We start from the raw sequence: 15,797 nt of genomic DNA, 5'->3' as shown, positions 1-15,797 counted from the left end.
TGCAAAGCAGAGGACTCATGATCGAGCCCTGTGGTACTCCAGATGTTAAGGCAACAGAGTTAGATTTAGCAGCATAAGAGAAAACTTGAAAGAAGCGATCCTTTTTAAAGACATCAGACACTGCAAGGCTACACATACAATTCCTGAGCTTTCGAGGCGATCCACCAGAATAGAGTGAAAGACCGTGTCAAAGGCAGCGCTCAATCAGCAAGATAAGCGCTGTTTTGTCCCCACAGTCAAGCTGCTGCCTAAGGTCCTCCGTGAACCCCAGCAGACCTGATTCAGTACTGTGACCAGGACGAAAGCCAGACTGTGATGGATGAAATAGCTTATGCCCAGTCACATGTGCAGAAAGTTTTTCCAATATTTTGGAAAAGGTGGAGAAGTGATATGGGCCTGTAGTTTGACCAGCAGAGGGGATCCAAGCCAGTCTTTTTCAGCAAAGTGAGCACAAGAGCTTGCTTCCAATTACGGGGCAACTGGCCAAGATTTAGAGAGGAGTTAAGATGATTAAGAATCACCTCAAGGGCAGACTCCTCCAGACATCTGAGCGTAAATAGAGGAAGAGCGTCAAGTGGGGAGCCTGACTTGATGTTTCCCAGAAGGTTTTTCAAAGAGATTAAATCAAGTGGGAGCCAGGCTTTAACTAGACAGGATTCAACAGCTGGGAGGTCAAGGAGAGTAGTCTTGACCTGCTCAGAAAGTTGGGAGGTGGGAAAGATGAAATTGTCGCAAGGGGAGGAGTCCAGCCCAAGTACACGGTGGATACACAACACTTTCCGGTGGAAAAACTGCATAAGTGTTGCAGTGATGTAATGAAAGGGAGTGGGGTGGCAAGAACGTCCTTGGCCCGGAGAGTTCTGTCACAACTTTAAATAGGGTTTCCTGGCAGTTTTGGGCAGTCATAAGTTTAACTGTGTAGAAGGAGGCACGAGGTGATCTGCGTAGAGCATGATATTTTTGTATTGCCTCCAGATAGGTGACTTTGGCCTCTGGCGCATAGTGCTTTCTCCACGGTCTCTCCAAAACTTTACATTGGTTTTTTTCAAGTCTAAGAGAGTCGGTAAACCACGGAGCGGGGGTGGAAGCACTCTAGGTTGAGATTTGGTGGAGAGAGGAAGAATAGAACCAATAGCCTCTGACAACTGGTGATCTACTAGGAGCTGATCTGAGTCCAGTTGAGATGTAATGGAGGTAGTGGTCTTCAAAAGCTGCTCATTAAGTGCCTTCATGTCAAGTGGAGACCAATTCTGCATTTTTTTTAGCAAGACGGAGGGACAAGGCAAGAGAACAAAAGAGGAATCAATAAAAAAGGAAATGCAAGGTGGTCCGACCAGCCAAGTTGAATGGGAGGTGCAGTAAACTGTGTGGGAGATTAGAAAAAATAGGGTCCAGAAGATGCCCTGCTGCTAGAGTAGTGAAGGAGATAAGCGAGAGATTCAGGGTCATCAGATCCTCCAAGAGGGTTCGGACGTATTTATTACTAGGATCATCAAAAAGGAAATTCAAGTCACCAAACACTAAGAAATTAGCCACCTGAAGAACTTGAGGGGTAAGTAATTCAGTCAGCAGAGAACCCCAGTTGTTAGAAGGCCCAGGGGGCGGTAAATGAGGGCACCAGTATTGATATCTTTCATAGATTCACATGCTTGAATCGTTCCCGAAGTGGGAGTCCCACAGTATTGTATCAAAGTAATTATATTTGTAGCATAGGGTACAATGGCATTTGGCCATGAATTTAACAGCCTATCTATGACCGTTTGTAAAATAGGGCCAAACTGAGTCTACAACCAGTCAGGCAACAGCATCCTTTAGAACTTTACCCAGAGAGGCTAGTTCCCTCAGATTTTCAAGCACAAGTGGGAATAAATATAATCCCAACTAGTAAAGGGGAGCCTCTAGGGAAGGAGGATGGGTCGCATGTTAATCCATGAAAGATCGCATTACTGGAGAACTACAGTTACAGGTAAGTAACTTATTTTCTTCTGCAGTATTGGATCTTTCATAAATTCACATACAGGAATCAGAATAATTAGCCATAAACAAATACGCATTAGCAAACCATAATGATGCAATTGTAGTCAATAGATGTGACAAGCATAATGAAAGCAATAGATGTAACAAGAGCTGATGGTAGGGAAAGAAATGCATAAAAAAGAAAGAGGCTCACCTTATTAAAATAAATGACGCAACACAGTCCCACGCTGTATCAGCTCTGTAGCATCCAGGCAATAATGCTGGTTAAAGGTATGCCTGCTGGACCATGTGGCTGCTCTGCAGGTTTGCGGAATCGGAAAACCAGCAAATAAAGCAGTGGACGAATCAACAGCTCTTGTTGAATGAGCCTTGACTCTAGTAGTTAAGGGTCGTCCTGCAGCGTTAGGGCACAAGAAAATGGCTGTGGCAATCAATCTTGCAAATGAAGATTTAGAGACGGGTAGTCCTTTATTCCAATTGCCATAGGCGCTTATTATTATTATTTTGAATTTGTAAATCAGTGCACAGCTACCCAAAAGGGTTTCCCGGCGCTGTACAAGAACAGCAGAGAGTGGAGTCTTCCATGAAATATTTCAATCGTGTCTTGTGGATTGGTTCAAACAGCCTTTTCATTAACTGGCTTAAAACCATGCTGAGATGTCAAGGAGGAGGAAGCTATTTCACCGGTGGAGAATCTCTAAAGAGTCCCTTAGGCACTGTTTCATTAATCTCGCAGACCATAGAGATGCGTTCCCCGAACTCCTAAATTGAGAGATTGCCACTAAGTGCACTTCAATTGATGAATGTGCAAGGCCCGACTTGGCTAACTAAAAAAGATAATGTAAGATCTGTACTGCTGTTGCGAGGAATGGATGCAATTATTTTTCTTGACACCATATACAGAAACTATTCCACTTAAATTGATGTGACTTATTCGTGGAGTCTGCTCATGCTTTAGAGAGTATTTCTCTGCAGTCTCTGGGGATACCTAATGGTCCAAGCTCATGATATAATCAACTACAGAACACCCTGGGTCTACACAAGAAAGTGAAAGAGAAGTGAGTCAGCTAAACGGAGCAAAAACTAGGGTGCCAGTGTTCCGAGTGGGAGCGAGATATCCTTCTGCCAAGACCCATCAATCACCCAATGTCATTCATCATCTGGGTTTTGGTACAATCCTACTCAAGGAAAACCGATCTTGATAATTGATCGGAAAAACCTTGACACAAACAAAGACTACGGGATGACTGGTCACCCTACATAGTCCTTGCTGGCGTCCAGAGACTCACTTAAGAAGGTGAGAGGATCAGATAGGTATAGGCAAAAAGGAGTGAAAAGTGCAGCGCAACGAAAAATGAGAAAATGGTGTTCTAAAAATGACTAAGGAGTACTCATAACAACTTTATTCTTCAAGTCCCCTTGTCATCATTTAAAAAGCAGAATGCTGACGCTCGAGACTTTCAAGACGTCAACCAGAATGGAAGGTCATCATGTTTCTGCCCTCACTCAGATCTAACTGTATCGGGGCATTCTTCAGGACCAGGCTACAAATATATACAGCTGCTGCTACAAAAGTGAAAAATTATAATTGTGCAAAATTGATAGTGTAGAGAATACTCCACCGGTTATGTCCAACTCGAATGCTTTATGGGTACATTAACCGGAACCTGTAATAGACAAATATTATATATATGTCAGAACAATGCTCCTTCACTGCACTCACTTCCAATCACAGCATATTAGCGTCACAGAACGCTTATACATTTCTCCTTTCATGGTGACATTACAAAAGTTTATCACTTACCCATAACAATTGGGTGTCGCCCTCACCTCAACCTGGTTCATTACTCAGGGAAGGAGGCCCCGCTCTATAACCAGGACAAAACAACCAGTCAATGATGTACATACACCACGACTGCATAAGTCTTGTATTTACTTCAACTCGCCCCTGGCTAGGGCCAAAAAGTTAGCACAGCACCTCTAGTCTAGTCTTAAGAGAGTGCCCATCCTGTGAAAGAATGAGACTCCTGTTTATCAGGGGGTGTCTGGTAACGTCCTCTTCACGACGAGGAACAATTCACTACACCTCCTCTCTTCCTCTTAGTATCTTATAGCCCTTATGTAATGTAAAGTATTCTATTACTCAAACAGGCTAAAACGTCCAAAACAACATGGATCATAAAGCAGAGTATTCCCCCACCTAGATTACTAGCAAGTCACCCCTTATCAAAAGAGTGTACGTTTGTGAGCATTCTCCCTGCATCGTGACTCACCTATCCGTCGGTACCCCGGGCCGTCAGGAGTAATGACCGGAGGTACCGACGTTCGTTTCTTGAATGTTTTTATATCGTTTGACAGGCTAACCCAGCCTCGCTGGGTCCTTCATCACATGGCAGACCGCGGCTATGCCTGCAGTCATTGCACCATCACTGCGCATGCGCGTGGAAATATACACTATATCGCGCACGCTCCGTTTGAAGAGAGCTTCTATTGTTGTAATACGTCATCTACCCAATCAAAGCGTTAGATAGGCACCAAATGACATATTCACCGCGCATGTGTGCACCCATTGCAGCTCCACCACGCATGCGCGCGACAACATACACTACAACGCGCTTGCTCTGCTAGATTTTCTGTAGTACGTCATCTATTTAGTGCAAGTGTTACACATGCCTAAATGACAATTGCACCGCGCATGTGTGCAGAAAGTATACTCATGGCGAGACAGAGATCCATTCCTCGATCAGAGCATGCCCAGAGCCGAGGCAGTGATCACTCAGCCCCTTGTTTCTAATAAAGTTGTTGTTCTAACATGTGTCTGTTTACAAACTGTATACATCAATTGATTCTCTAACTCCTGGAGAATGTTATTAGGTTCATATCTGTTTATCATGGTTTTTTCTTTTGGTTATAGAAGCTTTATTTAGGCCACATGTCCTGTACTGGTGATTGGAAAGGATACCCTCCAAATCACTTGTTGGCACAAGAACAACCGGTAGTTGGGTCATATACCCATACAATCTCGCTACATTATTGTACCCAGGATGGTACTATGACTAAATATCGACCTAGTCTGTCTTGTTCTAGTACCCTGTGCATATGTGTAATACTGAGTATGTATATGGTGATTCAGTGTAGTGCCAACCACGGAATTTCCTCGTTGAGCCCATCTACATCTGTACGTAATCGGAACACCCAGCGTTGTTCACGTTGCAAGAGAAATTTCTGGATATCTCTAATGTGAGTGGGGATATATGGTTTTTCTAAGATCACCCAATAAAGTTCCGTATCAGAGTGTCCCACCTCTATATAGTGGTTAGTTAATTTGGTGGCACTTTTCTTACACCGTATTGTGCTTCGGTGTTCGGAAATTCTCACCTTGATCTTTCTAGATGTCATCCCTACATACCTCTTGTTACAGGGACATGTGATGAGATAGATGACCCTCTCTGTGTTACAATTAGTGTGTTTATTTAGGGTCCAAGGTCTGGTGGTACCTATATCTATCTCTGTAGTGTGACTAGTCAGAGGGCATACTGAACAGTTGCCACATGGAAAGTGGTATGTAGGGATGACATCTAGAAAGATCAAGGTGAGAATTTCCGAACACCGAAGCACAATACGGTGTAAGAAAAGTGCCACCAAATTAACTAACCACTATATAGAGGTGGGACACTGATACGGAACTTTATTGGGTGATCTTAGAAAAACCATATATCCCCACTCACATTAGAGATATCCAGAAATTTCTCTTGCAACGTGAACAACGCTGGGTGTTCCGATTACGTACAGATGTAGATGGGCTCAACGAGGAAATTCCGTGGTTGGCACTACACTGAATCACCATATACATAATCAGTATTACACATATGCACAGGGTACTAGAACAAGACAGACTAGGTCGATATTTAGTCATAGTACCATCCTGGGTACAATAATGTAGCGAGATTGTATGGGTATATGACCCAACTACCGGTTGTTCTTGTGCCAACAAGTGATTTGGAGGGTATCCTTTCCAATCACCAGTACAGGACATGTGGCCTAAATAAAGCTTCTATAACCAAAAGAAAAAAACATGATAAACAGATATGAACCTAATAACATTCTCCAGGAGTTAGAGAATCAATTGATGTATACAGTTTGTAAACAGACACATGTTAGAACAACAACTTTATTAGAAACAAGGGGCTGAGTGATCACTGCCTCGGCTCTGGGCATGCTCTGATCGAGGAATGGATCTCTGTCTCGCCATGAGTATACTTTCTGCACACATGCGCGGTGCAATTGTCATTTAGGCCTGTGTAACACTTGCACTAAATAGATGACTTACTACAGAAAATCTAGCAGAGCAAGCGCGTTGTAGTGTATGTTGTCGCGCGCATGCGTGGTGGAGCTGCAATGGGTGCACACATGCGCGGTGAATATGTCATTTGGTGCCTATCTAACGCTTTGATTGGGTAGATGACGTATTACAACAATAGAAGCTCTCTTCAAACGGAGCGTTCGCGATATAGTGTATATTTCCACGCGCATGCGCAGTGATGGTGCAATGACTGCAGGCATCGCCGCGGTCTGCCATGTGATGAAGGACCCAGCGAGGCTGGGTTAGCCTGTCAAACGATATAAAAACATTCAAGAAACGAACGTCGGTACCTCCGGTCATTACTCCTGGCGGCCCGGGGTACCGACGGATAGGTGAGTCACGATGCAGGGAGAATGCTCACAAACGTAGACTCTTTTGATAAGGGGTGACGTGCTAGTATTCTAGGTGGGGGAATACTCTGCTTTATGATCCATGTTGTTTTGGACGTTTTAGCCTGTTTGAGTAATAGAATACTTTACATTACATAAGGGCTATAAGATACTAAGAGGAAGAGAGGAGGTGTAGTGAATTGTTCCTCGTCGTGAAGAGGACGTTACCAGACACCCCCTGATAACCAGGAGTCTCATTCTTTCACAGGATGGGCACTCTCTTAAGACTAGACTAGAGGTGCTGTGCTAACTTTTTGGCCCTAGCCAGGGGCGAGTTGAAGTAAATACAAGACTTATGCAGTCGTGGTGTATGTACATCATTGACGGGTTGTTTTGTCCTGGTTATAGAGCGGGGCCTCCTTCCCTGAGTAATGAACCAGGTTGAGGTGAGGGCGACACCCAATTGTTATGGGTAAGTGATAAACTTTTGTAATGTCACCATGAAAGGAGAAATGTATAAGCGTTCTGTGACGCTAATATGCTGTGATTGGAAGTGAGTGCAGTGAAGGAGCATTGTTCTGACATATATATAATATTTGTCTATTACAGGTTCCGGTTAATGTATCCATAAAGCATTCGAGTTGGACATAACCGGTGGAGTATTCTCTACACTATCAATTTTGCACAATTATAATTTTTCACTTTTGTAGCAGCAGCTGTATATATTTGTAGCCTGGTCCTGAAGAATGCCCCGATACAGTTAGATCTGAGTGAGGGCAGAAACATGTTGACCTTCCATTCTGGTTGACGTCTTGAAAGTCTCGAGCGTCAGCATTCTGCTTTTTAAATGATGACAAGGGGACTTGAAGAATAAAGTTGTTATGAGTACTCCTTAGTCATTTTTAGAACACCATTTTCTCATTTTTCGTTGCGCTGCACTTTTCACTCTTTTTTGCCTATACCTATCTGATCCTCTCACCTTCTTAAGTGAGTCTCTGGACGCCAGCAAGGACTATGTAGGGTGACCAGTCATCCCGTAGTCTTTCTTTGTGTCAAGGTTTTTCCGATCAATTATCAAGATCGGTTTTCCTTGAGTAGGATTGTACCAAAACCCAGATGATGAATGACATTGGGTGATTGATGGGTCTTGGCAGAAGGATATCTCGCTCCCACTCGGAACACTGGCACCCTAGTTTTTGCTCCGTTTAGCTGACTCACTTCTCTTTCACTTTCTTGTGTAGACCCAGGGTGTTCTGTAGTTGATTATATGTGAATAGGGGATATTCACCCTGCAGGTCTTTAAAATCATCCCTAAGACCCCCAGTAGTTTTTTGTTGTTATCCAAGCTCATGATAGTCAGGATTCAGGCTGACAAGTGAAGAGAAGTGAGGTTGGGATGAAGTACTTGGCCCTTGTTCATGGATAGTAACGTCTGAGTAGACGTCAGAGGAATATGATGTTCCGAGAGAAGGAGAAGTGCAGTGTACCAGAATTGCAGAGGCCATTTTGGAGCAATGAGGATTAATCTTCATGGTTCCCTCTTCATTTTCCTGAGAATTCTTAGTATCAAAAGAATTGGGGGAAAAACATCAGCAAATATTTTCAACAATCCGACCAAAAAGGCATTTTCCCCATGTTCCTTTCTGGGGATGCCAGCTTGTGTAGTATTGGCATTGGTTTGTCTTCGTCGCAAAAAGATAGAGTTGCAGTGTGCCCCGCGTAAGGAAATGGCCCTGCAGAACCAGAGGATCGAGTTCCCACTCAAGACAAGTGGTTGTTAGTCTGCTGAAGGTGTCTGCCAACACATTGGATACACCTGGGACATGTTCTACCATCAGTGTTACATTGTGTTGCAAGGCCCAATTCCAAATTATTTGTGCCCGTTGAGAGAGCAACTGATTTTGTCCCACCTTGTTTGTTTAGGTAGTGCATGCAGGTGGTATTGTCTGTACAGATAAGTAACTATGAGCCTGCAATTCTGGGGATGAATGATAGAGCCAGAGCTTCAGCCTTTAGTTCTAGAAGATTTATATGCATCTTTTTTTGAGAGGATGTCCATTTGCCACAAACAGAGCTCTTGAAGGTGAGTGCATTATCCCTCCAGGGATGCATCTGTGGTGATGACTAGATCTGTTATTGAAAGAGAAAAGTCATCCCTTGAGAAATATTGGCTGATACTGTCCACCATCGCATAGCTTTAATCATTATCAGGGTTGAGTATCACATCATCGAATGAGCTTAGGACTTGTAGCCACTGTTTGTTTAGCTGTTCTTGTAGGGGGCGCATATGAAGTCTGCAGTTAGACATCAGGAATGCAGGAGGAGCACATTCCCAGAAACGACTTGCAGTCAGACAAACTGACTTTTTGAAAAGCTCTTGGGACAGTATCCTGATCTTGTCCGGTTGTTCTGGAGAGATGAAAGCTTTATCTGACTGGGTGTCTAAGACTGCTCCTAGAAACATTAATGTTGTTCTCGGGCTGAGAGTTGATTTCTGTAAATTTAGTATGAGAACCAATTTTTTGAATAACGAAAGGCATAGTGCCGTGTTCGCTGTGGCTTTTGGTATGTTGGAGCTTTTATTAGCCAATCGTCTAAATAAGGGAAGACTTGAATACCGCTTAGCCTTACACGTGCTGCCTCCGGGACCATGCACTTGGTGACTATTCTTGGGGCTGGTCGTAGTCCAAAGGGGAGCACTTTGAACAGGAAGTGTGTGTCAGATACCTGGAAAATAAGGTATATCCCAAGGCTGTGATTCGATTGGGAAGTGAAACTATGCATCTTAAAGAGCTGCAATGTAGCCCCCGTGATTGAGAAGGTGTAAAAAAATGTCTTGTAGGGTGACCATCCAAAATTACTTTTTTCAGGTATTTGTTCAACTGTCGAAGATCCAAGACGGGCCGCCAGTCTCCTGACGAAACTGGAATAGAAACCCGCTGAGACTTCAGGACCTTCTCTATCGCCCCTTTCTGCAACATGATAGAGACTTCACTCAACAGCTGTTTCAGATGGGGAACAAACATTAATTTTGGAAGCAAATTCAGCAGTTTGCTGATTAATTCGAGGGTAAGCCTTTGAGCTACGAAGTCTAGGACCCACTTGTCTGATGTTATCTTGGACCATTGGTGAATATTATCAGAAATACGTCCTCCAAGATGTTCCTTGATTTGGGGGAAGGCAGCCGGCTGTTCGGAAAGATCATTGTTTTCTATTAACATCTCACCCCCATATGGGTTGTTTTCCTCTAGTTGGCTGCTTGTAAGCCGCTGCAGGTGGCCGTGACTACTGCTGCGCATATTGCAGCCTGTATTGTCCTTGGTAAGGCTGATATTGTTGCCTATAATTCTGGAATCCTCCTCTGTAAGAGTATGAACTTTTCCCTCTGGCTCCTTGAAAGGGATGTTTGCGAAATTGCAATGTTCCCAAGGACCTGGCGGTGTCAGTATCCGCCTTAATGGTTTGCAGAGCTTCATCAATGTGTTTTCCAAGCAATGCTTCACCGTCTTAGGGCATGTCCTGGATCTTCAATTGGACTTCTGATCTAAATGTTGTCGCTTTTAGACAGCCCTGCCTGCAGAGGACAGCTGCTCCAGCCAGTAGTCGGGAACCTGTAGAAGATATATCGATGGCGCAGTTTATTATGGAATAGACAAAACTTTGCTAGGTGATGTGTGAACTGGAAGAATCACATGAACACTGGGTTTGTCAGTATATGCAAGGCAAGATAGTGGAACCAGAGGTGTCAAAGGTGCTGAGGATGACAAATTCTAGACTTCCATCGAAGATAAATCAGTTTCTCGACGAGGAGTCTTTTTGCCAAAGGTATTACATGGCCTGAATAATCCCTTCTTAGAAGGCTTCAACATTGTTAGAATGTCCCAAGGGAAAATTTATAAAGAAATATATATCGGACCTGAGAAGAAGTCTCTTGAAATCAGAAGGATTGAATGAATAATTGAGCAGAGAAAATCTGAGGGAACTAGCCTCTGTGAGTAAGGTAGTAGAGGGTGCTATTGACTGACTTGACTGATTGTAGACTAAGTTTTGTCCTTTTTAAAAAAAGGTCATGGCTATTAATTTGATGGTCTAGTGCTATTGTACCCTCTGCTACTAATAGGATTGCTTTCATACAATACCGTGGGACTCACTTCGACAATTCTTAAATGCACAGCTACTATTTTCAAGACACATAATGGCAGCCTATGAGGCTATTCTGTCCTCTATGTTAGAAAAGTGAGAACAAATAGCAAAACATACAATTAATTATTGCCAGAAACTCTCCCTTACTTAAATTTTAAAGAAAAAACATTGTGACTACATAACATGCATAGAATAGACACCAAAAATTAGTTTGGGTTTATATGAAAAACATTCTTTATTCTTTTCTCAAAACAGTTTGTGTATATACACTTTTTTCAAGGTTTTTATGGAATATGTACATTTTTTAATTCAAAGGTCATATGTATAGAAACATATATACATATATATATATATACACATGTATACATATATACATATATATACACACACATACAATACATAAACTCAACAAATAATAAACCGGTCAAAAATCTTTATAAGGTAGGCAAAGCGGTGAATTGGGGCTATTCTGTCCTCTACCTTGCATCTCCATCACGAAAAAAGGAGTTTTCTTAAGTGTCTTTGCAGGCCTTTCTGAAGAAAGGCAAAAAATATCCACTTAAGAAGATATATTTAAAATAAGTGCTCCAGGGTCCACGCAAGTGGGAGGGACTATTCAAGTGCCTATGACTATACTTTGAAATCCCTTACGGGATAATCTCCCCTTTCTAATGGTACCCTTCCCTAGTGGTGGCGGTGTGGGCGGATGGCGCCTGGCTGGTGGTGTGCGCAGATGGCGCCTGGCTGGCGGTGTGCGCGGATGGCGGTGTGCATGGACTGGCACCTGGATGGCGGTGTGACTTGCGTGGATCCCCCAGCGTTTTCTTACCCAGAATTCTCTGCAAACTTTAAATCTAGTTCAAAAGTCAAATTTTCTACATATTTGTGTGGGAAAGTTGAACGATCACTGTGCAAATATAAATTTCCTACCACCCTGTGTTTCCCTCGATAAAAATGATACCTCACTTGTGTGGGTGCCCAAAGCAGAGTCAGCCTAAAGAGGTTTTTTTAAACTGCGCTCATCAATACGCGTTGGTGCCCTCTCAATCTCTACAAATTTGGCCCTTCCCTGTCTCAGGCAAAATTTGAGGCCTGCCGGGTATTCTGGGTAATAAAAAGTTGGGAGATCCACGCAAGCCACAACTCCATGGACTCCCCTGGTGTCTAGTTTTCAGAAAGGTCTGGGATTGGTAGGTTTACCTAGATGTCCACCAAGCCCAGGACCAAAAACGCAGGTCACCCTATTTGAAAACCAGTTTTTTTTGTGATAAGTCTGATGTCTCCATAATACGTTTTGGAACAATTCCGGTCGTGGGCACTAAAACTACCCACACAAGTGAGGTACCATTTTTATCGGGAGATGCAGGGGATTGCCGAATGGGTGGAAGTTTGTGGCTCCCTGCAGATTCCAGAACTTTCCATCACAGAAATTTGAGGAAAGTGTGTTTCTTTAGACAAATTTTGAGGTTTGCAAGGGATTCTGATAAAAATAATATGGAGAGCGCCACACAAGTGACCTCATCCTGGATTCCCCCGAGTGTCTAGTTTTCAAAAATGTTAGTAATATTTTAGTATTCTACAGCATTGGTCACAAATGACAATATAATTTGTGCCACGATCTTGAATTCACTCAGGCCAAACCCATTTTAATTTGCATCCAAAAATTACAGGATTCTAACATTTGAAATGCTTAATAATAATGGACTATTTATTTAAGCCTTTCACAGTTTTGAATTGATTTGTGCAACTTAGAAACAAGAAATTTCTGAAAGTCGATTACTCATGTTTTTCAGTAAGCTTCACTTTCCTGTAGAAACATTTAGGCAATCACACACAATGGATGCTGAACCGTTTGAGTAACAACACCATCTTCCTAGAGTATCACACAGCTTGAACAACTCACTGGTAACATAAGGAGTAAAATGTGTTACTTGCAATAACATCACATCTGAAAAAAGTATTACAATTCATTAAGAGTGCCAGAAAGACTGCCAATAGATAGGCACAAGTAATCAGACATTTTAAGGATGCAAGCAGCAGCCTTCAGGCAATAGTTTTAAGACTGTTTTCTACAGAAATTATTGCACAACAGCATGCAGAGTACTAAAAGTATCTTACAGATACAGTATGTGAAAGACTTACATTTCTTTTCTGTAAACTGGTGAAGTAAACATGATTTTCCCACACCCATATCACCTGGCAAAAAAGTAAAAAGGCAACTATTAGATTTGTTGGTCATTCTGTCTTCTGCATATTAATTCATACATCACTTTACTGAAAGACTTTCTAAACAGGATTTCAGTGAGTAATATTTAAATGCAAGCAAATACCACCAAGTGAAATGCCTGCATATTAGTTACTTGATTTCTGCTGGAACTTACTTAAAGTGCACAAGTTGTGTTTCTTTGCTCAGTGGCAGCTATGAGCAAGGCACTTTGACAAATGCCCCTTGAATTAAGCTCTCCACAAATGTATCTAAATGTCTTTGAGATATCCGACAGTCTCACGCTTAATTAACCCTCTGCTCCTCAAGATTTGAAATGTTAAGCATGGAAAGATCCAATAATCGTAGCTATTTTCGCTGTATTATGAGTTCATGCACCTTTTCTAACAGAATGTACTTCCTACCCCACACCCTCTTCTCACTGGTCAGTCGCTCATTTTCTCCCTTTTCTTTCTTTCGTTCTTCAATTTTCAGTAGGCATTTTAACAGGCAATTATAGCCACTGTAATGCAGTTTACCCAAAGGGAAGACCTAAGATGTAAAACCAATTTAAAAAAGAGTTTCATGATTGCAGGTGCATTATACTACTATATTCCATCATCGAGTCTATTTAAAGGAAAACAATTTAGTTACACTTTATTTTAACCTTCATCAAGACTTTCAAGAATAGCAATGTAAGGGGAGGAGCCTAGCTCGCGACCGAGATGGCCGCGTTTTAACTCGGCTCCGTTCAACCGCCTGTTTTCTTCGTTTATCCTGTATTTCTCCTGCCCCGGGAAGCCCTCCTTGCTGTGTTTCGGTATTGAAGACACTTTGCGGACACTTACCCGTTGCTCCGGTGATCCTGGGTGCTGTCGATCCTGTGCAGCGATCCCGCTCGGAGCCTCCGGGGCGGACTGGCCTGGACCTCCTTGATACGCCGGGCCGTGGCGGAGCACGATGGTCGGCCCTTGCTGTGGATCTGGTTGCGGAGGCTGATGTGCGAATAGGCCGGCTGTGCCCGTTGGCGGACCCGACTGGCCTGGGCCTTGGGGTGCGGACGCTGCCTCTCGCGGGAGAGCCTACTCATTTATCCGGCTTGGTCCCCCCTTTGTTCCCCGGCCCGGCCATTTTGAATTTTCCGCCCGGGCTCGGAGAACAGGGCCGGCGGCACGAGGGGGCCGACGACCATCCTTCTTCTGGTGGGTCTCCTTCCTGCCTTGGGGCGCCCTGCCGCAGTTCGGCTGACCTCCTTTTGCTTTGGTGTTGCCCCGGCCGGGGCCCCCGACGACCGAGGGCTTGCTGGGCTCCTAAGATGGCGGCCGACCCTGGGAGTCTCTGCCGTGCCTGGGCGAGCACTGGGGGCCCGCCACTTGGCCCGGATGTCGGATCTTGTAAAGGGTTTCCTGCACTTCAAGTTGTCCTGGATGCACTATACTCCTGGCGGACTTCCGTGGCTGTGCCTGTTTCCGCTGTGGAGGCGGACCCTCTTTTCGAACTGTATGGGCCCCCGTCATCGGATTTGACCTCCTCGTTGCAGGGTACGGCTGGTGTGCTCCTGGACTCTGTGCCCCCGGCGGAGACCGCATCCTTGGGTCGGAGACTCTCCGACGCCCTTCGTCGTCCTGCTTTGTTGCCTCGGCCACCGGTCTGCGGTCCGCTTGCATCCTGGCCTGGCCTCGTTGATCCTTCCTGTTTCTCATCGCGTCGGCTCCCCGGCCGGGGCGCCTGTGCCGACCCAGCTGGGCTTGCCTCGTTGGAACTGTCCTTGGAACTGTGCCTGCGGTGCGAAGGTTGTACCATGACTTTTTTGGATCCTCCGTATTTTCTTTCACGTTTCTTCTCAGGACTGCCGCTGGATTTTCTCCTGTGCCCTGTGTCCCTCGCCGTTTGGTCTTTGTTTGTTCGGATGATTACTACTTTGGACAAAAGCGGACAGGGCTGAAACGACTTATTATATGCGGTAGTCTCGTTTTTGATCTATGACCGACATGTGCTGTTGTGATGTTGTGTAACTTCATGGGACTCCTGAAACTTATCCTAATATCATTAACTTCCCGTGGGCTCTACCCCCCCCTTTTTACAGGTGGCGGGATGGATGCAGATAATACTGTTTTTTCGCCCTCTCCCGTGTGTAATGTTCTTTCCCTTCCCTGGCCCTTCCCTTTTGTCTTTGTTTCTACCTTGTTCCTCTTCTTCTATATTTCGGGTTCTATTTAGGGCGACAGGCACGCTGCTGGGGGGTTGGCCGTAGCCTTCTGCAGGGGTGCAGGGTGGGCTTGTGGGGTGGGTGGGGGGGTCTGTTGTTTTTGGGGGTCTTTTTCCTCCTCTTTTTTCTCCCTTTTTGGTTCTATGGCCCTTGTGTATCCCCTCTTTCGGGGCTCTGTCTCGTCGTCTGTCCCCCCGGTGTCTTTCTGGGGTATTTTTCCGGTATTACGATGATTGTGATTTGCTAGGTGTGTCTTCTTTATTTTTATTGTCTATTCTGTACCGGATTTTTGTTTTCCTGTTTTGTCGCCCGGGGGCGAGTGTTTGGGTAAGAGTCCCTTCCTTTTCCTTCTTCCCCTTTCCCTTCCCCCCCCCCTTTTGTGGGGTTCTCTTCTTTATTGGGGGTACGTTTCGTATTGTTTTTGTATTTGGGTCCTTTTCTGTGCTGTTCGGTGGGACGGGTGGTGGCTGCGGTGGGCGGGCATTGGACAGTGTGCGCAGTGGCCTTTCCTCATGTCCGTTGTTTTGACCGGTGCTTATTGGTATACCTATTTCGTATTTGTTTCTCCTGTTT

General features: G+C 44.3%; 1 protein-coding gene across 2 annotated transcripts in view; it reads right to left on the bottom strand.

Annotated features, from left to right (window-relative positions):
- RAB14 (RAB14, member RAS oncogene family) overlaps positions 1 to 15,797 on the bottom strand; it is a 187,658-nt gene that overhangs the window by 52,953 nt on the left and 118,908 nt on the right. For both annotated transcript variants that reach the window (XM_078641872.1, XM_078641871.1), the window contains one exon: positions 12,955 to 13,008. In XM_078641872.1, the coding sequence (XP_078497998.1) occupies positions 12,955 to 13,008 (54 nt within the window). The remainder of the gene's footprint in view (positions 1 to 12,954; positions 13,009 to 15,797) is intronic.

Source organism: Lissotriton helveticus, chromosome 5_1 (genome assembly GCF_964261635.1).
Source record: "Lissotriton helveticus chromosome 5_1, aLisHel1.1, whole genome shotgun sequence".
NCBI lineage: Eukaryota > Metazoa > Chordata > Amphibia > Caudata > Salamandridae > Lissotriton > Lissotriton helveticus.
Note: the sequence above shows the minus strand (reverse complement) of the source record. Positions and strands in the feature narration are given on the sequence as shown.